This window comes from Corapipo altera, unplaced genomic scaffold (assembly GCF_003945725.1).
Source record: "Corapipo altera isolate COAL_440 unplaced genomic scaffold, ASM394572v1 78, whole genome shotgun sequence".
Classification (NCBI taxonomy): Eukaryota; Metazoa; Chordata; class Aves; order Passeriformes; family Pipridae; genus Corapipo; species Corapipo altera.
The window spans coordinates 3,169,708-3,192,575 of NW_020884904.1; the positions used below are offsets into that span (position 1 = coordinate 3,169,708).

The 22,868-nt window shown below is 37.3% G+C and overlaps 1 protein-coding gene across 3 annotated transcripts in view; it reads right to left on the bottom strand.

Annotated features, from left to right (window-relative positions):
- ZNF143 (zinc finger protein 143) overlaps positions 1 to 22,868 on the bottom strand; it is a 35,145-nt gene that overhangs the window by 2,209 nt on the left and 10,068 nt on the right. For all 3 annotated transcript variants that reach the window (XM_027651281.1, XM_027651280.1, XM_027651282.1), the window contains 11 exons: positions 22,587 to 22,667; positions 21,340 to 21,536; positions 17,445 to 17,519; positions 13,053 to 13,172; positions 11,951 to 12,026; positions 10,044 to 10,169; positions 6,912 to 7,091; positions 5,553 to 5,780; positions 4,188 to 4,336; positions 2,374 to 2,535; positions 1,777 to 1,923 (listed from right to left, as the gene is read on the bottom strand). In XM_027651281.1, the coding sequence (XP_027507082.1) occupies positions 1,777 to 1,923; positions 2,374 to 2,535; positions 4,188 to 4,336; positions 5,553 to 5,780; positions 6,912 to 7,091; positions 10,044 to 10,169; positions 11,951 to 12,026; positions 13,053 to 13,172; positions 17,445 to 17,519; positions 21,340 to 21,536; positions 22,587 to 22,667 (1,541 nt within the window). The remainder of the gene's footprint in view (positions 1 to 1,776; positions 1,924 to 2,373; positions 2,536 to 4,187; positions 4,337 to 5,552; positions 5,781 to 6,911; positions 7,092 to 10,043; positions 10,170 to 11,950; positions 12,027 to 13,052; positions 13,173 to 17,444; positions 17,520 to 21,339; positions 21,537 to 22,586; positions 22,668 to 22,868) is intronic.

The following is a 22,868-nucleotide window of genomic DNA, read 5'->3' on the forward strand; positions in this document are numbered from 1 at the left end:
ATTAAACTAAGTTTCTAAGTATCTACCGAATACATTTGCTTCAAAGAACTGCTCCAAGGTAAACACACTACACGACACACAAAGTAGGTGATATTTCAACTTGGCAGATATTACAAAACTCAAACAAGGCTTTCTAAAGCCATGGTGGCTGCTGGATTACATTTTAACACTGGTAAAGCAAATAAACATCTTCATTTTTTGTAACTCTGTAACAGAAAGTCAGCTCTTTGGAAGACCATATAACAGTAATTTATAGAAAAAGTGTGTCTTTACTCCAGAATCCTGACTGTCTAAAAAACCTGTTGTGATGACACTGTTTGATTCCACAGTAGTTTAGAGAGGCAATTATCTTCTTGTTGCAACTAAAAAGTCATCAATGTATCTGGTACTACCAGAAGCAAAATAACTGGAGACACGATTTGGGGAAAGAATCCATGGAATTTTATAATATGGATGCTATGCATGTTACAACCATGATTGCTACAATGAAGACAAATCTCAACCTCACAAAAAACCATACAGCTGGTCATTACCTGTTGGCCTGAGAGAAACACACATAAGAGTGTGAAAGATAAAATCAGATTATTTTACCTAACGGGACAGTTTTAAGTATCCCTTGTTATTTTTATAGTCATTGCATATCACATTCTGGAGCCACTCAAATCAAGAAGACCTCTCTTATCACCTCGTTAGGACTTTAACCTGACCATCAGGCTACTTGCTTTACCAGTATTTAGAAACAAAACAGGTTAATTTATTAGAATCAAAGTACAAAAGAAAAACCTATCAAAACTTCAGGAATAATCATTAATACTTTAATCTTGAATTCTCTCTGTCTTCTATTTGTATTATATATTTTAAGTTTAATAAATGTAAAGATACTTCACCAAATGCTCCACTGTTGGTAAAAAAAGAGGGGTATGAGCAGAGAGTGCCTATATTTTCCTATCACTCAAAGGACACTGCTGAGGGTGCAACTTTGCTTTCCTGCAAACAAATGCCTTCTGATATGGTTTCTCTTACAAGCAGTTTTGGTTACTGCCAGCTTAGCTCAAAAGAGAGGAGTTCGGAATTCAGCGCTTCTCAATTTTCATTGCTCTTCAACCAGCTATTTTCCATTTAACAAAGGAAGAAATAACAATCTCTCCTTTCTGCTTGAAGATATTAACACTTTTCCTTTCAATTTGAGCTCTTAGGAGCTCTTTCATACCTAGAAACTACTTTTTCATTACAGTGTTTGAACAATGTGAGGAATTATTTACAGAGACTACTGCTTGTACTGTGCTGGTTTGGCACATACAGAGAAGGTCCCTATTTCCAGAGACTTCTAATTGTTAATCTTCCTATATAACTGTTTGCACCTTTTCACTGTTAGCATTTCAAGGTTCAAATAACATAAATTCACTAATTTTATAAGTTCATAGCAATTTACCCTTGAGAGCTTGGTTTTATATGTGTCAGCTCTATATGTAAAGCTGAAGGATGAATGAAAGCACATTTCCACTGAAAACCTGTGAGTCCATGAACAATTCAGTTGACCTGAAGTTTGACTCACCCCTAACCTCCCCCTTTTTTCGAAATGCTACAAGTAGATTTGGAAAATCAGGTGATGCTTATTCCTCTTCCTAACCCTATACATTATTTAAAACATGAGACCATATGATTATGGCCAATTTTTTTGCAGGGATGCCAAGCTTATTTGAATCATTTTGTTACATGACTAGTAACTTCTAACTCTAGCAGAAGCACTCCAAAAACCATTTATCCCCATCTTACCTGTACTGCAATTTGTGTCCCATTGGATGTAGCCAACAACGTAACAGGTCTAGTTTCTGTAGTCACTAAATGGTGCCCGTGTTGCTGATGTCCCATTTCTGAGGAGGCACTGTGAAACGCTGCTAAGTCTTGAGCCACAATGGCAACCTTCAAGACCAAAAGAAGAGAATCAGCTGGGTGACAGATCTGGTACTGTACTGACCTCATACAACCACTGTCTTCAGAGTTAAATTCCAACCTGTGACTGTTCAACTTTTCTTATCTGCCAAGTAAGTTACAGTCCCATAACATTAAGCAATAAAATCATACAGTTCATACTGTATTCTATTCTTAGCTCTGCCACTCACCTAAATGAATTATTGGACTGGTACCTCAGAATTTTGTCCTGGCAGAATACATGAACATTCTGCCACATGTGGATGTATAGCACTGGAGTAGGACACATCAGACACTTAGGAGGTGAATGCTACGGCCAGGTGCTGAAAACTGCTTTACTAAGAGAAATCTAGGTGAACACCAGAACTGCGATGGCTTAGATGCCCATTTTATATCAGTTCATAAAGGAACATTACACATGTATGCAGGATGATCTCTTACCTGCTGTCCTTCGGTGCCCTCTGCAGTAACCATCGCCACGGAATGTGTTCCTGCAGAAGAGATGACGGCGTCGTGGGCAGGGACGGTGATCGTGGTGCCATCTTGTGTCACCATAGTGATAGTATTGCCGATGGCCTGCATGTCTGCCTGGGATATGTTGACCTGAAACACAAAATAATTCATGAAGTAAAAATAAAAGGTTTGGTTGCTGCTCAGGTCATACTTGTGTCTTAAGGTTCTGGCAATATAACATATGTTTTTAAGGGAGGTTTAAACAAAAAAATTATATGCCTTAACAACATTTATCAAAAATTCCTGCTAGTTGGTTCAGCAGGAATACTCCTGCTAGTTCGGTTTCTTTATTTGAAACAGTGTGTAGCAACCCAGAAGAAAAAGGCAACTTGTTCACAATAGCATGGAAAAACATTTTAAGCCATGATCTCAAGTAAACTGGCCAAAACATCTAGTAGGCGTTATTCCACTTCCTGACCAGTGTGCTCATTCATTCCTCTGGAATCACCATCACTCTTTGGCCAAGTCCCCATCTGTGACAAAGAGCCCTTGTTTTTGTCTTCATTGGGATTTAACAGTTCATGACCTTTCAGACACACTTATCTGTTTACAGAAATAAAAATCTGACTCCCAGTAATAAAAAAAGAGGTTGCATACTTAAACCCAGAGTCTACAACTCCATGTTAATCATATCCCAAATAACAGCATGATAGATTATCTATGCATGTGTCTTACACAGTGGACAATGGGATTTAAGGTAGTATCACCTGACATACTTTGACCTTAATGGAAATACTAAAGAGGCCTATGAAGGCTTAGAATTTAAACCAAAAATAAATCCATAAAAATTAATGATCTAAATTACTGATGTCTCCAGTATAAATGCATTAGGGCATCAGATACATGATTTGATGTCTGTTTTACAAGGCAATAAATCCCAGAACTGAAGTCAAGTTGAAGGATAATTTAAATAAATGTAGGAACTCTATGTCAAGGCTTCTGCAGACCAACATTCATTTTAGAGGGTAAAAATGCCAGCTACTTAGTACTGCTGCAATGTCCAGAGCTGGCAATGTAACAGCCCCCTTGAATATTTCATTTTCAGTTTGAATTCAGAATATATCTTTCATATGCTACTGGTATTTCAGCTGCCCTACCATCTGAGATAAAAACTTTTCCTCACAAGCCTTCAGTATACTGCTATAGTGAATCAAGAGAGTTGTGCTGAAGTCCCTTCCCAATGAAATTTCATATGAAATCCTTAAAAATATATATCCATAGGAATCCTTACAAAAATACAGCCATAGGACTTTTCAAGTGGAGGAGATAACAAAGCATTCCTTATCCTTTGGCTTATGTTAGGAATGGCAAGAACTGCACACTACCCAACTGCTTTTAAAGCAGGCACCTGGACTGGAAAGACTTCCCACTCCTTCAGTCCCCCAAAGTGTGTGCAGACAACAGAGAAGATGATCATCATCTATTAATAGCATAATTAGGAAATTCTGAGAAACCTCAGAAACTAGGCTGTATATATGACAATTGTTAAAACAGCTCATTAAGAGTGACAAAGATATCAAGGGTAGACAAAACCCCTACCTTTGTATTAATAGTTTCACATGTCAGAATATGTAGTTTCATTTAGGTATCCCACAGGAGGCATAACACTAAATATATCCTGATGCAGCTCCAAAGAAGCTTCTTTCCTTAAGAAACCCATGTACATATTTATCAAGAACCTGCAAACACCTGCCTCAGTTCTCAGTTTATTTTTGTCAGCCTCAAACACTGTGGTTACTTACATGTTGGGTTCCATCCTGGGATATTAGTGCCACTTGTTGACCTAATCCTGACTGAGTAACTGTAGCAACCTGTGCAGAAATTACATCTTCTCCCTCTACCCCTGTCACATAGGTTATCTGGGAGCCTTTGAGAACATCTTCACCTTGACCTATTTGAGACAAAGAAGGTAAGAGGATAGTATACATACTCTAAATGCTGCCAGGAAAGCAAATGACAAGGATTAAGTCCCAGCCTGGTTTGAAGTTTTTAAACATTCCAATGGAAAAATTTAGTGGAAAGATGAGAAAAATAAAAGAGACCAAAAACGAGCCAGCAAGTCTGTCATTTTGGGAACACAGGATGTAATCTTCTAGCAATGAATTTTTACACACTTAAATACTACATATGAAGAAATTCTACATTTAGCTTATAAGCAAATATTAAAATGGTGGCAAACATTCCTAATTTAATTATCAATAAATGTTAACTTCTCCACACAAGGGACTTCATGCAAACACAACTAGAAGCTTTTTAAAAAAAGTTATTAATTAATGAACATACAGAAGAACACAGAGATACCTTTGTGTGGGGATTTAAGTAAGTTCATTATCTTAAGAAATGTTTAACCTCAGCAAATGAATCTTATCATTCCTTTAAGAGAAGGAATTAGGCTATAGCAAATTTTCTTGAGGCATTCAGTGCAGTTTCCCATGAACATATAGCAAAACAACTTTTCTAACCAAACCAACATTTCCGATATTCTGTCTCATCTAAATATCACCATTTGACAAGTGGTATTTGTCCTGTCACAGTACCTTCTTTGGTCTCATCTTCTATAGTCAAAGGATTCAATACTCATGATACCATGAAAAACATACTCTGAGGGGTGCTGCAGCACAGCAGCTTATTTTCATCTCTGCCTCTAGGACACCTCACAGAACTGCTATAAACCACAGCAGAACCAACACAATATCAGCCTGCTGCAAAAACAATGTTTTTTCCATCAACTCCTGCACAAAAGACTGTCACCAACCATGGCATTACACATACTCTCAGAAAAATCCAGTAGGCTGCAATCAAAGTAGTTTAGATTCTCTCAGTCCCTTCCCCACATTCATGTTTATTGCAGGTTTGCTGAGACCGCGACTCAAATTTCTCTCTTATCCCCAGGACTGCTATAAATGAGTTTATTATCTGAACGATTACTCTCTCAATTTCTGTTTACAAGTTGCCACACTAAAGTCTTACAGAGAAATTAAGATGTCTTTATTAAGTACTTCCAGTTTTTATCTATGCTTTCATTTCCTTGGTTATTGAAAACCCCAGAAAAATACTATCCAGCCCATTTTTTTTACAACAAGAGAACTGAGGACTGAAATTCTAACCTGGAGGTGGCTCAAAGAAAGCCTCTTGTTCTTCCTCAATGGGCTCAGTGTCATTGTGTGCTGTCCGCTTGTGCATAGCAAGAGTAGAAATCTGCTTGTAGGTTTTCCCGCAGTGATTACAGTTGTAGGGTTTGGAATGAGTGTGTACAACATGATGCTTGTATAAACTAGAATACTCTGTAAAACGTTTATCACAACCAGGAACTGTGCAAACGTAGGGCTTCTCCCCTATATGGGAAAATAAAAGGGACAAAGAGAACTTTAGCCAGGATGCACAGAAAAAATTTGCCAGCAAACGATATTTAGTGACGCACCTTCATTACCAACCATACTTTGATTTCAAAGGCAACAGTGAAGCTCATCCTCACAAAGTTTATTAATGCAATCTCTTACTGCCTTTTTTTAAAAACTACTGCCAGTGCAAGTTGGGCCCATTTTTTTCTCCCCCTTTCATCCCATCTAAAACATCCTTCTGATGAAGACAATGATACAGGCTGAAAGCTGCTGTGTCAGTTTGCCATTCTATTGAGAACTTTTTTCTTTTATTACTGGAAACCCCATACTTTTCCTCAATGATCAGGTATGTCCATTCACTAGTAGTATCACTTACTTTTGAGTCTGTGAAGCTCTGAAGAAATCTACAGGAAGCATATGTTTAAACAATTATGGTGTCATATACAAACAACTTTTATTTAAAAATCAATGAAACAAATGTCTAAATTACACTGTAAAGTAAAAATATAAATTGAGATACAAAACATAGATCTAGGAAGCCTGTCTGTGTTTTATAAAATACATAATGCTACCAAGATGATATGGCTATCACAGGCTTTTAAATTTTAAAATCTTCAAATTTGTGGTCATTTTTTCTGCCAACTAACCCTGAAAATCAAGTTGGGTAAGTATTTTCACCTCCAGTCTATAAAAAGGAAGTTTTGACTACAGTTTCAGCAGCAAGGAAACACAGCTGGGATGAAAGAGTGACTCATAACAGTGAGCCAAAGTTTAAGCTCAGACTTGTCCTTTACTGTTATTTATTTACGAAACAGCTCACAAGTGAGGCAAGCCCCAGAACCACATTACAGATTTAGCCCAATGTCCACTGAAGACAAGGTTTTGCATCTGTTTTAAAAAACTCTGTATCCAATCCAAAATTATTCTGCCTTGACAGTAAGGTGGGAAACCTAACTGCTTAACCATCCTCAGCTGAGGGGAGAGGAGACCCAAAGAGAAGCACCAAGCCAGGTCATATGAACGCAACTATACCCAATTACAACACACCAAAACACTGTTCACAAGGAGAATGACAGCCTCTCCCAAGCAGATTCCACTTCAAAATACAAAGCATCGCTCATATACCTGTGTGTATTCTCACATGATTCTTGTAATTAGTTGCACTGGCAAAAGCTCTCCCACATCCCGGCTCTGTACAGTAATAAGGCCTTTCGCCCGTGTGTGTCCTGATGTGAACCTTTCTAATATTAGACGTTGTGAATGACCTGCCACATCCTTCAAAGGGACACTTAAAGGGCCTTTCACCTGAAAAAAAAAAAAGACAAGAAAAGGTAGATATGCCAAAGTTATAAAAGAACAAAAATCCTCAGTTACACTTAGACTGAATGTAGGAATCCAAAGCTACCAATTCTATCGTTGAGATCCTCAGTCAGAAATACCATGAACACGCCACCGTGAAGTATTCTAGTTTAGTCAAAACTGGCAAAATTTGGGAAAATTATACAGTCTGTAAGCTAAATTATGAAGCATTTAGATTAGTACTTTATAAGGTATAACACAGACTCAGTTGATTTTTTGAGCTTCCACATCATCTGTATTCTAACAAATACTTAATACCCTCCCCAATTCATACCTATATTGTCCAAAACAAGTGTAGCATATCATTTGCACATTTGTCAATTGTTAATTCATGAAATGAAAAAAACCCTTCATGGTTTAACATATAACCAAGATACAAATGGGTAAGTAAAACTGAGAAGAACAAACTTCATAAAGACAGACAGCCATGAAACTCAAGTTTCATACCCCAAAACCAAAGCAACCACAAATACAGATTCTTTTAAAGTAAGTCTAATAATGTAATGTAAATTTAAGCACAATAACTTACAACCCTGCACCAGAACATTTCACTGTGAACACCAGACAAGGCCAGCCACTAATACCACAATACTCCTGATCTTTCAGGTCTATCAAAGCACACAGAGGGAGAGTGAAGGGGGTAAAGTTTGGAGAAGTTCGAGCCACCTGACAGGCTGTCGTGCACCTCAGCACTTCTAATGCTAAGTACATTCCACCCACTATACTGCTTACCGAAGAGAAGAATCCAAGAGCAAGAGAGGGCAGAATACCACTGCAGATACAACAATAGGTACTTAGAGACAGAAATAAAAAAACAAGTCCTGATAGAGACACTAATACCACAAAACTCCAAAGCAGTTAACTCCTTGGCAGAGGAAACTCCTATTCACTCCTTCGGGCAGTTGTTTCAGGAAGGTTTTCCAAGCTTTTGCCAAGACAGAGCATGTGTATTACGCACACAGGCTTCAGTGTTGTGTTACCATGGCTCCCCTAAGCCTTGCTTCTGCCAGGACCTCAAACATGCCTGAAAGGAGCAGCGGTGCGGAGCCAACCCCGCCCAACAACAGACCCTACGCTAGAAACGAAAACAAAGTGCTCTTAAAGAATGCCCGCAGGAATGTCACCCGACCGGTCAGAGAAGGCAGCCTTTTCAGTTTCTAATGTCCTAGTTAGCAAAGCGACCTGCTTCCAGGTGACCGATAATTGCAGCACTAGAAATGCAAAGCAAGTCCGAAGCCTTCAAGCTCTACCCCACTGCAGCATGAGGTACCATCCACACCAGCTTCTCTGATCCCCGAGTTGTGTGCCTGGGGAAGTCACCGAGGAACCCAAGGCAAGCATTTGATGGTACAGAAAGTGAGACTGGACTGCTACTCAAAGAGAGGGAAAAAAATCACTTTTGGTTAAAAGAGGCAGAAAATTAAGAAGGCACTAACCCCAATCTGCCTGATAAAGGAAGGAAAAGGCTTCAGAGCCATGGGAGAGAGTAGGAGAGCCCAGACCTGCCTCCATCGGGTGCACTGCTGCAGCTTGCACAGGGCATGAGCACTCACTGCTCCATCCATCTGCACAAAGGACTTGGTGCAAAAGCTTTAGCTTCCCGAAACTACTCGAAAATCTAAAAAAAGACACTCCTGCACTCTGGTCCCTGGACTGGTGGGAGATTATGATTCTATTATTCATATTGTTCAAGTGGGTAGGTTACATGAGGCTGGCTCAAGTGTTGCCTCAACTACTAATTAAAGAGATTAAATTACCACACAACTTCTGTGGTCATAAAGAAGTAAAAAAAAAAAGTCTACAGCTAATCAAGTTGTCCATACTCCAGAAACCTTTCAGTCCACAGTCTGTACTTGATGTAGTACACAAGATCCACAGTTCTCTTCTAGAACTGAGATGTTCATCCTGATGACCAATTTAACATCAAGACAGCACTAATCCCAACAGACTGTCTTTGAATATAGAAGCTCGAGAAAGCACAAGAAATATCGTAATGTAATCTTTAGATTTTACAATTTTTGTTGCCTGCATTTACATCCCGCCTCCCCATATTGATCTTTTTAATCTGAGAAAAAAAACCCACTATTTTTTTTGTCTTTCCTTCTTTACTTGCTAAGATTCAGAATGTTCAATGGAAAAAATCTGTCAGTGTTCTAGCAGAGATAAATATACTTAATGGTATAGGCTAGCAAGTGATCGATTGTTCTTCCTAGATTTAAGGGTTGTTTTGGGTTTTTTTTAAGATCTCAGGAGCAAAGGAGACATTGTGCAAGCTTTTTTACATGAGTGCACCCACAGAGTTTTGCAGAGTTGTAGTGTATGCTGTCTATATTTATGTTTTGCCTTTCAAATGAATCTTTTTGGAAGAAATAAGATTTTTTTTTTTTATGCATTTGGAAGCTTTATTAACAGTTGATTTTCTGTAATGTTTCTGTTCATTTTTCTGCTGCATAAAGAGAAGGGAAATCAGGATAACAAGCTCAGAAGTATCAACCTTCAGGAAGCTGGCATGCAAGTTGTATTAAAGCACCAAACCTGAAGAACACTGATGGCATTTCAAAAAGGTGAGACATATTATTGAGGAAAGTCCCTTGTTCTGTTACAGCTGCAGATGAAACTGTAAAGGCAACAAGTGACTCAGTGACAATTTAAGTGAGGCATTGCTAAAGTTAGTGAATTTACAATAGCAGTGTGAATGCTTGGGCAATTTTTCCAAGAAAAGCATGCTGGATTTCCAGTAAATTCCTACCATTCTGAAATGGTGTTAAGCTCACTGGGCTTCAAAAAGAGAATACACACAGGCTGATTTTGTATGTATAAAGTCACAAAATGAAGAAACAGAAAAAAAAACACCTCCCCTCAGTGAATTAACAGAAAAGTACTGAGTGATAATAGTACCTGTGTGGGTTCGAATATGTTTCTGGAGGTCTCCTGAAGTCTTGAATGATTTAGTGCAATTTTCTTCTGTGCACCGATAAGGCTTTTCACCCGTGTGTGTTCGAACATGACTTTTTAACCCATACCCTGAAGATCAGAAAGGATGTTATAGTAAACACAAAATTAGGATACTCATAAACCATCACCATCAAAACCTGCACTTGCCATTCCAATCAGGAAACTGGATGATGAGTAAAATTTGCTCTTTCATTCTTCACAAGCTCTTCATTCTACCACACAGAGCAGCAGAACTCTAGATAACAGTTTAGAAATTCTTTCATCCTTCATTTGTGAAGAAAATACACTTCCATAAGTGTATACTTATATTCCATACTTCTCCTTCCCTTCAGAAGGATAAACTGTAATCATTAGAATGTGGACAAATGTTTATTCTCCCTTCTGAGGAAGCTGTGTGCTCTGCATTCCATCTGGTTTTTACCTCTTCCCACTACTGTCACCACAATGACATTCACTCACAGAAAAAGCAGTACCACTGATGAAGTCAGCAGTAAAAGCACATATATAGGTGCTAACTGATAGCAGTCACAGACACTCACTCCCTTTAAGGTAACTTTTAGGAACTCATCATCATCAAAAACTCTTAACAGTTGAAAGTGAACTTTGGATCAGGCCCTCTGTAAATTATTTTGCAATGAGCATTTTACCAAGATTTTCCTTTCAGCACTTCCCTGAAAACAGAATGACTAAAGAAGCCTGAAACAGCCATTTTAGAAAACAAACCTGAATTTTACTTGTGCCCACAAGTGATGTCTATATTTCTACCAAATAAAGAAGGTCTGTAAGAACCTTACATTAAAGCATTTGCTTTAATTTCACAATGTGTTCTCCCCAAAACAACTGAAATTCTTATTCTTCATTTTCTTAAAAACACTACGCATGTGTACCAAGCTGAGCATTAATTCACTCTTTACATCTAAAATGAACTCAATTTCATGATCCAAACCAGGAGAGTGCTTCATATTTAAACCAAGAGCATTCAGTAATTCAGGTGAACTTTGTCAAAGGCAAAGATTGCTGAACTACAGTGGTACAATGGCTCTGACCAAAAATATGGTAGTTATAGAAAACAGTTGTTTATAGCCATACAGTCTGTTGCAAAAGAAGAGAATATTTTATTGTGTAGTTTTGAAATCCCTTTACAAACACTATGTAATTAAAGGTGCAGTTCTGTAAGTGTGGTTGTTTCCCTTCTGACCTTTCTCACCAGCATTTATGTATTAGATCACATGAATTTATTTTAAAAAACCTTATTAAAAAAAATCCCCTAACTTTTCTAAGCAGCATACTAATTTACATTCAAAGAAAAAGAACAGAATTTGAAACAAGACTTGCTCTTCCACTTTCTTCCTTGTTTCATTCTTCATAATTGCATTTTGCATGATCAAATTCAATCTCAGGAAGAGCATCGTTTATGAACAGAGCAGTCTGTATGAAATGTAGAGTTCACTTCATGAGATGTCATTCTGATACGAATTCAGTAAAGAACACTTAAACCAGCATCTTCCATCAAAGTTCCTTTCAAATTTAGATCAGAAGATCATGAATCTACCTCTAGCCAACAGCTTTCTATTTAACGTTAAGAAAGGTCTATTTTTCAACATTAAAATTTGACTGTAGTGAACAGGTGAAGAGTAAGGGAAGTGTTGGGTGTTTCATCTCATTCCTCCTTCAGTAACTAAGAGTTAAATCCTCTGTCATTTCTATGTGCTACACTAGCTGAAAAGATGACTTTTTTTTTTTCCAGTTCTGCCAACCAACTTAGCAGTTTAAAAAAGACAATACTAAAACCTTAGTTTATTCAGAGACAAACAGTAACAAGCAGGAGGAGCTAGTCTACAAAAGATTACCTGTTGCAAAGGCTTTGCCACATCCAGGATGTTCACACTGATACGGTCTGTCTCCTGTGTGTGACCTTTCATGCACCTGTTGACATCCAAGACAGAGACTTAATGAAACATATCTGGTTACTTCAGCACAGAAACAGTTCATTCTCAAAGTCAACACGTTTTATTTCTCTTCCTAAGATTCACATTCAAGTGTCTGTTTATATCAATGATGAAAAATAATGAAATATGGTAACAACGTTTTCTCAAAAACTAAAGATGTCTCTTTCCACAGTTTAAGCTGATCCTTCTAGTCAGTTTTGCACAAAACACTTCTGTAAACACAGGCAGAGTTGCCATCATGCATCCACGTTAAAGAGGCAAACATGCCTCAGAGCCCACTCTCTATCTGATTTTTGCCTCCACTGAATGCTTCCAATGATCCTCTTATATTGTATGAAACCTCTGCAGCAAGGACACCAGTTTAGCACATGATCCATAGTCAGCTACTCACTGGCGCCTCTATTTAGTCAGAGACAAGGCAGCACTGCAAAGAGGTTACCTCATCAGCAAATGATTACCTCAGCCTCAGCTGGAACGGGAACAGCTCTACATCGTTACTGTTTCAGCAGCTCCTTTACTTAATTTAAAAAAGGAAGAGTATTAAGGAGTTGCCATCTGTAAGGAAAAGATGCTCCAGCTTTTCACTTTGAATGTTAGATCATTTTGAAGAGCCAGACTTTGTATTATGATAGTGAAATATTTTAAAAAAATAGAATTTTTGCATGATCATGCATATATGATAAAAATGTGATAAAGTGAACACTGGATTCCAGAATTATTGTGACACTGCTGGTGGAAACAATCTCAACAAGTGATTTCTTATATTATGGCAATAGAGTGGCTTAACATGATCCCACACCTGCATCTACCCAGAACACAAAGTAAACTCAGCTGAGCACCTGAGACAAATCAATCCAATAAACCTGTAAAATCAACCCAATAAACATTTGACAAAACAGCCCCGTTGCAACTGGCTCTCTGTTCATTTCCATTACCGTTAACCACAAGCTCTCCAAAAAAATCCTGTCTACAAAGTAACAATGCACACTGTACATCTCCTCACCTTAAGATGATGAGCTGTTGTGTACAGTTTGCCACAACCATCATAGTCACAGCGAAAGGCTTTCTCTCCAGTCTGCTGAGATTTTGCAGTCACTCTTGTTCCATGTCCTTGCAGGACAATCTTAAGGTAAAAATAAAAAAAAGAAATAAAAAAAAAACCTCAATCAAACCACACACTAAAAAAACCCCAACAACCAAAATGGATCAGAGAAGTCACACAACTTTATTTTGCTATCAAACCAGAGCTGACTATGACAGGTTTCTTTTGTTTCTCTTTGCTACGTCACATATTTCTTAGTCCTTGATAAATAAACTAACTAGAAATAAATAACTGAAAAGCATAAATTCTGATGAGAGAAACTGGAAAACATACTTGTAGCTAGCAAATTTAAATACTTGCATTAATTAGCCAAATAGCAAAGACAAAATAATTTAAAAAATAAGACAGTGGTAAAATGACCAAATGAGTAGACAGAAGAATCTTCTAAGGCACTGGACCTGCTCTTAAGGGAGATTAGCCATAAATCAGACCACCTTCAAAGATAAAGTTCATGGAAAGGTCAATTTAAATTAAATGCACTTATAATGAGCACTTTTGAAAATGAAGGAAAGCATTCTGTCCTTGGTCCGCAGTGCCTGTATTTTGATCAAACTAATTGGAGCAATTTGAGCTAGGTTCTACTCTCCCTTCTGCCATGGCACAATAGGAAAACACACAGAATAGTTTCAGGAGGCAACTTAAACCCCTTTTAAAGGCTTACACTGACATGCAAGAACCTTTCATACAGACTGAACAGAGGCAGAAGCCCAAATGTAAGCACTTGGATACAACTGTATGCAAAGTAACTGAGACTATTTTAAAAGGTTTGCCTTATTAGACTACCTCCCTTTTCTTATGGATCCAGTTCTATTCTGAACTGTACAAGAGAACATTGCACAGAATGGATGAGGAGACAACACCTTCAGCTCAAAGCATGGTCAGCTGCAGCAAGTTCCTCACAGCAGTATCCAAATGGGTTCCAAGTATCTCTAAGGATGGAGACTCCTGAAGGCTGCCCCTAGCCTTCACATTCCCAGCTAATTCTTCTTGGCAACTGAGGTCCAGCAAAGTGTCTCTCACCTTGCCAGCTGCTCTGTAACCTGCTTTAGATTGCCAGTTGCCATCCCTGAACTCCAGAATCCTCCTGGATTTCACGTGCCCTGTTGTGATGCCCTTCGGCAGATACTGAGGTTGTTAAAATTCCCCATGAAGAGGTGGGCCTGTGAACATGAGGTTTCTTCCAGTTGTCTGAAGAAGGCCTCATGTTCTTCCTGACCATGGACTCTGTAGCAGACCACAACCACTGCAACCCATCCATGCTGGTCATTCTGACCCATCACCCATCCCAAAGCAGAGCCCTCTGCAGTCCTGCTGTTCCCACATGAAGGGCAGCTCCCGCTTCTCTCCTTCCCCACCTGGCCTTATTAAAGAGCCTGGATCCATCCATCACAGCACTTCAGTTGTCTGAATTCTCCCATCACATCCCTCTCATCCCAGCAAGACTGCAGCCCTGCAACTGCACATCAACCTCTATATCCTCATTCAGATAGATCAGAAATTTGATTTGGAACTATATTCCTACAGATTCTTCAGAGAGGATGGGATACCCCCTGTTACCTTCAGACTGTTCTTAAGACTAAGGAAGCAAAGTTATATATAAAATTTTTAATCAACTGAAACATTCAACTCCATCACTTCAGAAAAGCTTCTCTGGAACCATGGAGAAAAACAAAACCTACTGGATCAAGAAACCCATTATTAATACTATTGTTTAACCTATGATGCATGAATCACAGAAGTCACTTCAATATATTAAGGATCAAAAAGAATACTCTTGGTTGAGCACCTGCACTGAAGCACTGATTTGTTTTTTCTATCAGTAAACCTACTACTATTTCTTTGTTGTTTCAGCACGTAAAATATGTATGTACTTGCAGAGATCTGCTATAAAGCTGAAGTATGCCAAAGCTTAAAAGAAAATGAAAACAGTTCTATAGTGCTGATATCTGTAAGGAAATAACCAGATATAATTTTACCAGTGTTAAGATTGTTTTCTTTCTCCCCCTCTTTGTATCAAAGAGAACATTGAGGAAAAAAATCAATTTAACATTATGAGCATTGGTTTGTTCAAACAACTGTTTGCAGAAGTATTTGTTTCTTCACAATACATTAGTTGGTATGACTCGAGCATTATTAAGAAGTCAGTTAGTATAATTCAACAAGAACAGATACAGTATTAAAATTACTGTTCTTAAAAGACAATACATTAGGGAAACTAAAAAATTCTGATGTTAGGAGGCACAAAGTCAGAAGAACATAGCAAATAAAGCACCTTTATAATAACGTGAAACTTACTGAGAGGAACTGTATGCTTCAAAATACTTTAAAATACACAGAATTAAAAAAACCCCTATTTTTAAGAGATCACAAATGCACAGGAGAATAACAAAGGTAGCAAAGAGCTCAGGTAAGATTTTTATACTGCATATGTAAAAGCAGAATCATATAACCAAAGTCTGTATTACGAACAGATGGGTATGACAGATTTGAAAGGAAATAGTGTAGGATATCCATTTGGGCACACAGAGTCTTTTTTTTCCACATGTAGAAATCACAAAGAGGTTTTATGCTTTTTTCTTTGGTGAAACACCTCACTAACCACATGCAAGTCTAAATGACTGCTTAGCAGTACTACAGCTGTTACCTCTGGACTTAAAAAGTTTATAAATATACATCTATTTAATTCTACGTGTAAATATTGAGTCTATTTTATCCCAAATAATACTAATTCAGAATGAGTTACAAGTAGGTATCTACTTAAATCAAGATATAAACATGATTTGTATTTTCATACATAATTGATAGCTTTGGGCCCCTTCAGTTGGCCAACTGAAGACACCTTATATGGGTCAGAATTTGAGACTAAGCCTCAATACCTTTTGAAATACCAGATCTCTTTTTGTTTGGAACATAAAATGCTCCATAAGATTGGCACATTTCCATATGGCACATATGTTGCCATACATGTCTAAGATAAAACAACCTTTAGATTTACTTTGTGTGGGGCTGAGGCCAAAATCAACATTTAAGTGGATACTGATCACAGGTAATTTTGCTTCATAGGCTCTTACTTTCAGTTAAAACCAACCAAGATCTTATCTTACTCGTCCTTGAATTTTACCTTTTATTGGAGTTGTAGCCCTATTCCAACCTACAAGTGTGCAAACCCTCTGAATTTCTGAATTTCATTTTCTGAATACAGTAAGATACGGTAAATAATGCATGTATTAGGTATTCTCTCCTTCCACAGTCATGCCACACAGGCAAAAGTAGAGTGTCTGCAGCTTTAAATATTGTGGAACCTAACTTGTATCACAGATACTGTATTTTATGTTGGAAGATATTTTTCCTCCTTATCTAGTTCATTATTTCTTAAATTAAACAAAAAGGAAAGATGAGGCTTCTCTGGGCAAACCTTTCTCAGTGCAATCACTTTTCCAGTTTTGATTTTGTCATCTGAACATGTGAGGGTACAGAGGTTTTAGTACTATTTTTGCTGTTGGTCATAACTCTTTGAAGCCCAAAATACATTTTGCTTTGTCTTTTCCTTTAATAAAATATTATGTCAAATACATAATTTTAAGGATCCCAGGGAAAAGAAACCAGCATGAGACTTAATAAATTGCATCTGTATTTTCCATTACCCCTTGAACTTTTAAGATAATCTTTTCACATTGAAAAGGATTTTATATTTCTATGTACTAACAACACAAATCCAGAATAAGAAATGGAAGTATTTTTCTGCTTCTTTAAGCATTCACTAGGAACAACATTCTTACCTACTGATTCCCTATAAGACCTGCAATGAAAGGCAGAGACCCTAACAGGGCAAGTGGAATCAAAATAAGTCATCAAAGAGAGAACAGTTCCAGCCATATGCTTGGAAGGGTCTCTCTTGAGAAGAAAATAAGTAATTAATTGAGACAACATTCTTTCTGCTTTAAATACTGTCAAAAGTCTGTTCATTCTCTGGAAAAGAACTTCCAAAATACTTAAACTCTTACAGATGAAATACCCAGGTCAGCTTGAAAAATCTTAGAAATCCAACATAATTTCAATTACCTTTAACAAAGGTAATTGAAAACAGTAAGTATTAGATGATCTTTTTAAAATCTCGTGACAGTATCTTGCGCAAAGTGAGATAATATAATCTATCTGTACAGGTTTGAGATCTAAAACTCCTGAGGGGTAGCAGCAGACCCCAGTTCATGGCTACAGGACTACCTATCATGCACCTTGCTGGGTAGAGAAGACAGAAGAAATTAACAGACTTATTTTGTATTGGGCACATACCTGCATTTTTTTATCTTGTTCATTTTCACCTATCATTCCTGTGCCACTGACACTGTCATTTCCATCAATAGACACCTGAAAAACAAAATCAAAATGGGAAAAACATTTACAGGTTATTTTTACTCATTTGAAAGACAGAGGGTTACAGATGGATCCTAAGGGCTTATTATTTCATGGCTCTCTAGCTCCCTCTTGAAACATGGTGATCCTGTAGTACATTAGCTGCCATAAAGCTAAAATCACCACACGCAGCCCCTACACTACAGAACAGGCAAAGTTGTTTTATAAATTTTGTAAATTTAACAATACTAAGTTCTGACAGAAAAAAAAAAAAAGAAAACATTTATTCCTTCATAGTAAGGATCTATCTCACTCCCTATTAAGCAGAAATTACTTGTTTTGAACAGCACAGGTAATTTGATTCCAAAGGAGTTAAGACAATATGTATTACATCTCAATTTGAACTAGTCAAATTACAACAGCTAAGCAAGGACTTACGTATTACTCTATGGGTTTGTTTTTAAAAACATTCTACAGGAGAAGAAAGGTATTTCTGCTTTCCAAGGAGCTTATAAAAATATCTGAAAGAATATTAGATGTTAATGTGACATTTTTATTTAAATAAAAATATAATTACTCAGTTAAAAAAAAAACCAAACCCAACTCTCTCACATGCAGCAACTCGAAGAACAGTCTTATTAGTCACTGTAGAAAAAATTAATTTAAAGTATACTTTATATAGTTTCCCATTCCTTAGTGGCCTCTGTATTAAGCACAGGCATTCACAATACTCTCTGCATCCATTATACTCAAGACCAAGATTAATGCACCTAAACTTAGTCTAAGTGATTTTTTTAATCTCTACAACAGCTTGGTGGGAACCCCACCTCAGCTGGGATGCTCATGTCCTTTCCCTAAGGAGGCCAGAGCAGGCTCCTGAGAATGCTGGTGGTTGTGTAAAGCTGATGCCCGAAGCATCAACAGTTCACCTGGAGATGGGAGATGAACTTGTCCCATAAGAAGGTTTTCACTCTGTACCATCTCTCTAAATAAGATAATTGTGAGCAATAAACTCTTGGGAACTTCAATTGTAAAACAATGAAGAGGAAAGTGCCCAAGCAGAGGCAAGTTTACATTACAAAGACATTGCAAACAGCCTAAAAGCAGGTAATTTCTGGGTGGTTTTATTTAGAGGAAACAACAGCCATTTTGGGACCTTCTCCTGTGGAATTTTTAAAGGGAAGGGAGAGAACCTTCACAGAAAGAAGACTTAAATTACTTCATCCTGAACCTCCTGTTGTTGGTTGAGAAAGCAACTGCTGAAATGAAATTAGAACTTCATAAATGCCACTGGAAACAAATGATCCAAACAGAACGTGCATGCATATGTGGAGACATGCACAAATCCCAGGAACTGTACTTTGCCAGTAGCCATAATGTTGCAGGAAAAGAGCTTACAGAAGGATAGTATGTGTTGTAACCTCTTTACAGCTCTATCACATACCTCCTGACTTTATGTTCAAGAGCAAGGATCTCTTTTTTCCTTGGCTGCTTTGGGAGGAAGGTGGCATTGACTCAGCTCAAAATTAAGAGGACTATAGTTAAGTCTGCATGTGTTTTGCAAGATGTGGGCAAGTAGTACTATGCCTGAAGGAGAAGTGAGGGGCAATGAAAAATGTACATATTCCACCACTTGCAGTGAGCTTCTGTGTAGTCTCCTTGGATCTCTTTGTATGAACTCTCTTACAGTTTCTGTACTGATCCTGGGCAGCCCACTGATCTTTGCTGTTTCTGCCTGTTATGTAGGACAGGAAAACAGAAGAACTACCACTCTCCAACCTGCCTTTAAAATTTTCTTTGCCCTTTTAAGTTTTGAAAAGAAAACCTTAGAAAAAAAAAAAAAGATACCACATTTTTAACCTCTCTTTTGCCGTACTGTGAGAATTCTGAAAGGGTTCCAAGGCAGATCTTTGAGTTCCTCCTAAAAGACTGTCTTATATTCTGAAGAAAGATTTAGTCTGCCTTCAATTAAAAACATAACACCTACAGTGAGTCAAATTAAAGGCTATACTAGTGCACCATTTCACTTCCAACAGCAGCCAGTAGCAGATGCTGGACAATACTAAATGAACAGGTCAAGCATGTAGTGATGCATTCCCTAAAATATTCTTCCAACCTCCAAGTAATTTGTGGCTTATGAACTTCCTTAACCAGAAGTCACATGTTCCTACCTAATAGCCATGGACACATTTTTCTTCTATGAATTTATCTAATTACTCTTTGAATCCAGGGATATATTAGCATCCACAATATCCTACAAGCAGTGCTGTGGCTTGATTTTGTGCTTTTTGAAAAAGTATTCTTCCCTTGTTTTTCTTGAACACATCACCTGAGAGTTTCATCTGATGTTTCAGTTCTGAAACTAGCACAGACAATGACAAGTCACTACTCTTCTTTGTGCTACTTAAAATTTTATAAGATTCTATCATACACTTACCTCATGTATTTAATTTCTTCCTGTACCTTTTTCAACATGTCTATAACATTGAAAAGCTGCTATGGAAAGTGTACATTGCCTCACTGTGAAGTGTACAGAGACATGGAGTAGAATCCCAAAACTACAATTCTGCTTTTGGGGTTGTGACCAGTGAGCTATTATTTGCTTTTGTAAGTAAACCAGGTGTAGTACTTGGAAACTCACTTCTACTGACTTTCTCCAGAGGTTTGAGCAGTACCTTTCAGAATAAAGCTCTGAGATGAAAGTTTAAAGAAAATAAATAGAATTTTTCCTAAACGTAGACACAAGTGCACTACAGAAAACAAATTCACATTACAGAATTAAAAAAAAAGACATACTTAGATAAATAGGGCAAAAATGCAAATTTACTTGCATTTCTTCTGTTTCTTCTCCACCTTCTCAAAACAGAAACTTATCAGAAATTATGATTAATGTAGTTGCTGGTTAAGAAGGGCAAAGTTATGACTGATTTAAACCTAAACGAAATAGTAGTTACAGAATGCATAAAAGTTTGTCATTACAGTTCAACTAACCTTGAATTATCTTTTATTTTATGAAATATTAAGGCATAGTCAAACACAACACAATTTGACTGGCTGTGTTAGGATCTCTGAATTGTAACAGACAGAAGCCTAATGGAAAGAATAGTGCATAAGTCATTTAATTATCCTAACTGGCCTTCTCCCAGGATTTGACAATTCTCAGTGACATTAGAAGACAGATTTTAAAATTTATTCTGCTCTTTTTCCAGAGCAATACAAGCACTGATGGTCATTACCCAGCAACAGGGACACTGCTAAACTACAGTCCTGAAGTTGCATCACCCATTACTATACTTACATCATGCTTTACAGAAGACCAGTAAGCAAACAGCATGAATTTTGAGCATCACACTACATTTTACTATTGAAAGTATGGATCAAAGAAGTTTTTTTCCAAACTCAGTAACTGTTAATTATCTGGTTTATGCTTCATACAATACATTGTCCTTGCTCAGTACACCAGGCCATTCTCTTCCCATTCAGGAAAAAAAGAAATCCAGCACTAGTGGCTAACAAGAATAATTTAACTTTGTCCTTCTTCCCAAACAGTGTCCTATCAAGAGGCTCCTTTGCAATGCCATATTATAGAGAAGATTATTATCTAGCTATGTAAATTGCTTTCCAAATTGGTCTGACTTCAGCATTCACTCTTTCTTTTTTCCACAACACTATGCACTGGAGCTGCTCATGATAGTGAAGCATTGTCATAACAATTTGGTGTTCTCTCTTTTAAGAGTCTAAGATTCTCTTAATTACCATTTTAATTCTTAGATGACAGTTGGCTTTTGCTGCTACACTAAAACATTATGGATGGAGAAAACATCTCTCAGTGTACCTTGGCTGCATATTGCTCCAAAGCACTGATGGTGTCTGGGTCGATGGCAGCATCCCCTGTGTGAAGACCTGCCACTGTGCCATCAGCCTGAATGGCTAAAATGGTATCTGACTGTGGCATTTGCACCGTGTGGTGGATGTAGGCAGTGGTTCCATCCTCCAGCTGGACAGCTTGTAATGCACTCTGGTCATAACTGTCTGAGAAAGGGTATTACAAAGTGTTAGGATTCTAAAAGGAACAGCAATGTCTGCATGTTACATGGGAAACATCTCCTGAAGTCATAAATCCATATGAAATATATGAGAAATATAAACATTTAAAATAACATTATGAATAGCACTGAGGAAATTTTTTTCAAGACAATACCTCCTATAGTTTTATTTCTGTACTTATGAAAGTACAAACAAAAATTTATATTGGTCTAGCTTTATTTACAAAGGAAACCAAGAATACAAATATGCTTTCCATGTCATATCCACTCATAATAAAATTAAAGTAACATGTATTGATGTCAATACTTCAGATTTTAGAATTCATAGATCTGATCATTTTAAGAACAGAATCATGCAAATATACAAAGAAACACATAAACTATATGATTACTTTTAACAAAAAAATTCTTTATTACATTCTCTTGGTATTGTCACACTGGTTTAAACAGACCTAAAATATATACTTGATCACTTTTTCTAGAGAAGTAGTATTATTTCCAGGACTAGTATAATCATCTTCTACAGAAACATAAGTTATCATTTGGAATAAATACATTTGCATTCTTGACTGCCAGCTGTCACATTTTCTGCCCTGCTGCCTCATGGCAACATCATCAATAGCATGATCTTTAAAATGTAAGCCAATCTCTACATTCTTTAGCTCAAGTAGGATTGACTGATTCTTACTTAATTCTTTCTCTTCCATGTTCACATGCAATTATTGCTGACATCTGTATAAGGCCTTACATTCTCTACTAACATGACATACACTTACTCTAATGTGACCCTGGGTTAAAAAAAAATGTGGAATATGCTGGTTTGGATTCTGTTGACAACCGTTATATGAGACCCAAAAAGGGAACCGAACCAGTCTCATTTCAACAATTTTCAGATGTCACAAAGTAAAGCCAACAAGTAATTTACAGTGGGAATCACACTACCTAACGTGATAGTTTACAAGAGCATCACATTTGATACTGCTGAAGTTCTGTTGAACACTAATGTAACCAATCACACTTCAAAAAAGAAAGTTACCTTTGGAGGTGTGATGAATAAATGCCGTAGTTCCATCTTCCAGCTGAACTGCCTGTCCATCTTCCAGGCGCAAGCTGTCCCCTGTTCACAGAATTACACAACTTCAACAATAGTCTGAAGAATACCTTAGTTGGACAGATCAAACACTAAATACCGAGGATTACAAAATACCTAAGATCTCTTCATGACTGTTTCCATTACAATAAGACATCAAGCTATTTGTCACGACTGTTAATTAATTGATATCAATATTTATCAGTAATACATTATTTTATAACATAT